The following is a 3,477-nucleotide window of genomic DNA, read 5'->3' on the forward strand; positions in this document are numbered from 1 at the left end:
AAAAAAAAAAAAAAAAAAAAAAAAAAAAAAAAGAAGAAGAAGAAAGAAAGAAGAAAGAAAGAGAAAAGGAAAACTGTTGAGACAATGTAAGATAAACTTTAAGAAGTTTACAGTAAATTTGAAAAATATAACTTGGTGCTTTTATGTTACTGGTCTCAGAAAAGAGCCCATTCTGGTCACTTTCAGTGGAAGCTAGAAATGATATTTGGCCTTTCCCCTTTGCTGGGAATAAAGTACCTGACTTCTCTTCTGACTTACCCTGAGTGGATTTTCATTAAGGTAAGGGGGTTCACCTTCCACCATTTCAATTGCCATAATTCCCAGAGACCAGATATCAACTTTCGGACCATAAGCTTTTCGAGTCACCACCTCAGGTGCCATCCAATATGGGGTTCCCACCATAGTGCTTCGTTTACTTTGCTCAGGAGTGATCTGGGCACAGAACCCAAAGTCAGCTGCAGAGAAGAAAAGCCAGTTAAAATAAGCCCAAATTATTTTCCTTTTCACAATATATCACTTTCAGATATGGCTGTATCTTCCTTTGTTACACACTGAGTTTCCACAACTGCCTAGCTCATACCTTTTTGTTAACTGATGTCTCAGCTGGTCCTGATTTTAAGAAGGTCTGAAATAATTGACTAATGTGATGTCATTTTTACTAGACTTCAATCTAATTCCTCCTTATCACTGTTTTCTCAAATTTACAGAATTTTTCAGTTTCCTAATTAGGTAGTTGTCATTTATTCATTCCACAAGTCACTAGAAATTCTGAAATATTAAATCCAAAAAATGTGGTCACAATAATCAGGAACAGTGTTAGAAAAATTCTTTACTTCAATCTGGGCTGTAACTTCTTTCAAATAAATCACTTTCAGTAACCATTATCTTCTTAAGATACACAATAAAAGAACAGAAATTCCCTGATACTCTAACACCACCTGAACCAAAATACCTACTCAATTTAACAGAGCCATCCATCCCGAGAAGAATATTGTCACTCTTTATATCTCTATGGATCACCTGGTTTGAGTGCAAGAAATCCAAAGCTTGCAGGCACTATTAAATCAGAAAAAAAAAAGTTCTAATTATATCACAAATAATTTTTTAATACTAAGTTTTATTTCTAGATAAGTTTGGGGCAAGGATATAACTTTATTTTGTCCAGTGAAATCGATTACTGAATGCTTTAACAACACCACTTTAAAGTCACATTACCATTTACATCAATGATGCCACTTAGCATTATACATGCTAAGTATGATGGCTGACACATCAGACTAGGACATGAAGAATGATAATGTGATAAATAGCACCAATCCTTAATACAGCCAAACTAACCAATTAATATACTTTGGCCCAGTTATTTGGATGATTCAGCTTGGTCTTCTACAGCTGTGGTAAGCTTCATTGTACATGGTATGATTTGATTCAGAAGTTCTGGAGTGAAACCCAGGAATCTGCATTTAAAACAAGTGCCCCAAACTATTTCTAATGGGTAGCCAGGTTTGGGAACCACTCCGAGGCTATGAAGTAATAGGCAATTGTTTGGAAATGCCTTTGCAGTGTAATGCTGGAAGAAGGAAACCACAGGCTCAGGGTAGTAAGTTTGATTTATGGCGTGAATAGAAAACATATATGTTTGGTGGATATGTGGGGTGGGGGAAATGATAATGAGAGGAGAGCAAGGAAGGAAGAAATTTAAGTGAACAACTTAAAAAAAAAAAAACAAAGATTAGCTGATATCACTTAGTTTTGTTTTTCTATCATTGGTTTTCAAGTTTCAGTGAGTCAGAGTTCCTACTTTTGTTGATAGAAAACCTCACCAAAATAAATGGGATAGCTTATAATGCCTAAGATGAGACTCCAGTAAAAAGTGTGTGTGTGTTTTAATAGTCAACATAATAAATGTAATAACATATCTTTAATTTAGTTTGAAACCCCTTAGGGATATGACACTTACTGGAAAAGAGACAGACTGTCAGGCCCACTGGGGGGCTGTAAAGGAAGTTCAGATTGTACTGTGAAAGCAACTGCTTTCTGGGCTGAGGGAAGACCTTGTTTAAATTCCCTTCTAAAAATGATGAAAATATAACTTATTTTACATGGCTCATATTACACATGCAAGATAAAACAAGTATCATGTAAAAACTTCCCCAAATTAGAAAGAAGTGTTATGCCAATATCACTGTTTCCTATGTTCACCGAAACTACAGCATGTGGGTTTAGATATGGCACCTCACGAATGACATAATGGAACTAAAAGATTCACAAAAGGCAGCTAAAATAAACAAGGGGCTCAGGAGGGTGATGCTGGGGAGTGCTATTAGGACAGAATTTAAATTGAAGTTGGCCTCTCCAATTGTTTTCAGTGGAAAAGTTCTACTATTGTTACTTTAATGACATAAACATTCTGAATAATCAGAAACGAAGAACTGCCAATTTTGGTGTTCTTCTCAGCTGGAAATGCTCTATTTGCTTACCTCTCTGCAGACAGCTGCTATCTGTCCTTCATCCATGCAGGTCTCTGTGACCACATCAGTCAGAGAGCCACCAGCCAAGTATTCCATGACTACCCATAGTTCATCACCCACCAAGTAGCTATAACAAGAAAAGAAAAGACTTTGTCTTATGACGCTAAAAAACTGGGGACTCTGATATTCCCAGGCCTCAGTTCTGATAGAAGTCAACTCTGAGTTGTGCCATGCCTGTTACCTTTCAGAAGGTACTGAGGGGCATACCCCAAGTGATCAAATATGGAGCCAAAGGTCATCAGAGCCCTATAATTCAGGCAAAGAGAGCATGAGGTTATTCAAATCACCTGACACCATCTGAAGGCACTTTAGCAGTATAATCAGGTCTCTCTGAAACCTTGCTTATCAAGAAAGATGAATTATAGGAAATGGAATGACCTCAATGTTGCCACCCTGACCTAAGACCCATATCAATGTGAAGCAAGATTTTCTATTCAGTATTGTTCAAACTGTGGTGTCCATAAAATTCACCTGGAAAACTTGTTAAAAATAAAACTTCACAGTCCAGTCCTCATCTTATTATTTATGGAAAGCAGCCTAGAATTCTGCATTTTTTATAAGTGCAAATGCATTTTTTTATTTTTTTATTTTTTATTTTTTGCAAAATTACAAACACAGAATGACTTTAGGTTACTCTGTTGCAGGTGGTTCCTAAGTTACACTTCAGGAGACACTGATCAAGACTGTAAAATCTGTGGCCAGGTGGAGTGGCTCACGCCTGTAATCCCAGCACTCTGGGAGACCAAGGTGGGTGGGACACCTGAGGCCAGGAGTTTGAGACCAGCCTGGCCAACATGGCAAAACCCCGTCTCTACTAAAATACAAAAAATTAGCCGGGTGTGGTGGCACACACCTGTAATCCCAGTTACTTGGGAGGCTGAGGCAGGAGAATTGCTTGAACCTAGGAGGCAGAGGTTGCAGTGAGCTGAGATTGTGCCACTGCACT

The 3,477-nt window shown here is 37.8% G+C and overlaps 1 protein-coding gene across 1 annotated transcript in view; it reads right to left on the reverse strand.

The window, feature by feature from the left end:
- The window catches only part of LOC108522676 (serine/threonine-protein kinase PAK 3), a 40,859-nt gene that overhangs the window by 26,769 nt on the left and 10,613 nt on the right, over positions 1-3,477 (reverse strand). Inside the window, exons 4-6 of the mRNA XM_017863047.1 lie at positions 2,481-2,598; positions 957-1,056; positions 259-455 (exon numbers count right to left, since the gene is read on the reverse strand). Coding sequence (XP_017718536.1) covers positions 259-455; positions 957-1,056; positions 2,481-2,598 — 415 coding nt within the window. The remainder of the gene's footprint in view (positions 1-258; positions 456-956; positions 1,057-2,480; positions 2,599-3,477) is intronic.

This window comes from Rhinopithecus bieti, unplaced genomic scaffold (assembly GCF_001698545.2).
Source record: "Rhinopithecus bieti isolate Rb0 unplaced genomic scaffold, ASM169854v2 scaffold_68118, whole genome shotgun sequence".
Lineage (NCBI taxonomy): Eukaryota > Metazoa > Chordata > Mammalia > Primates > Cercopithecidae > Rhinopithecus > Rhinopithecus bieti.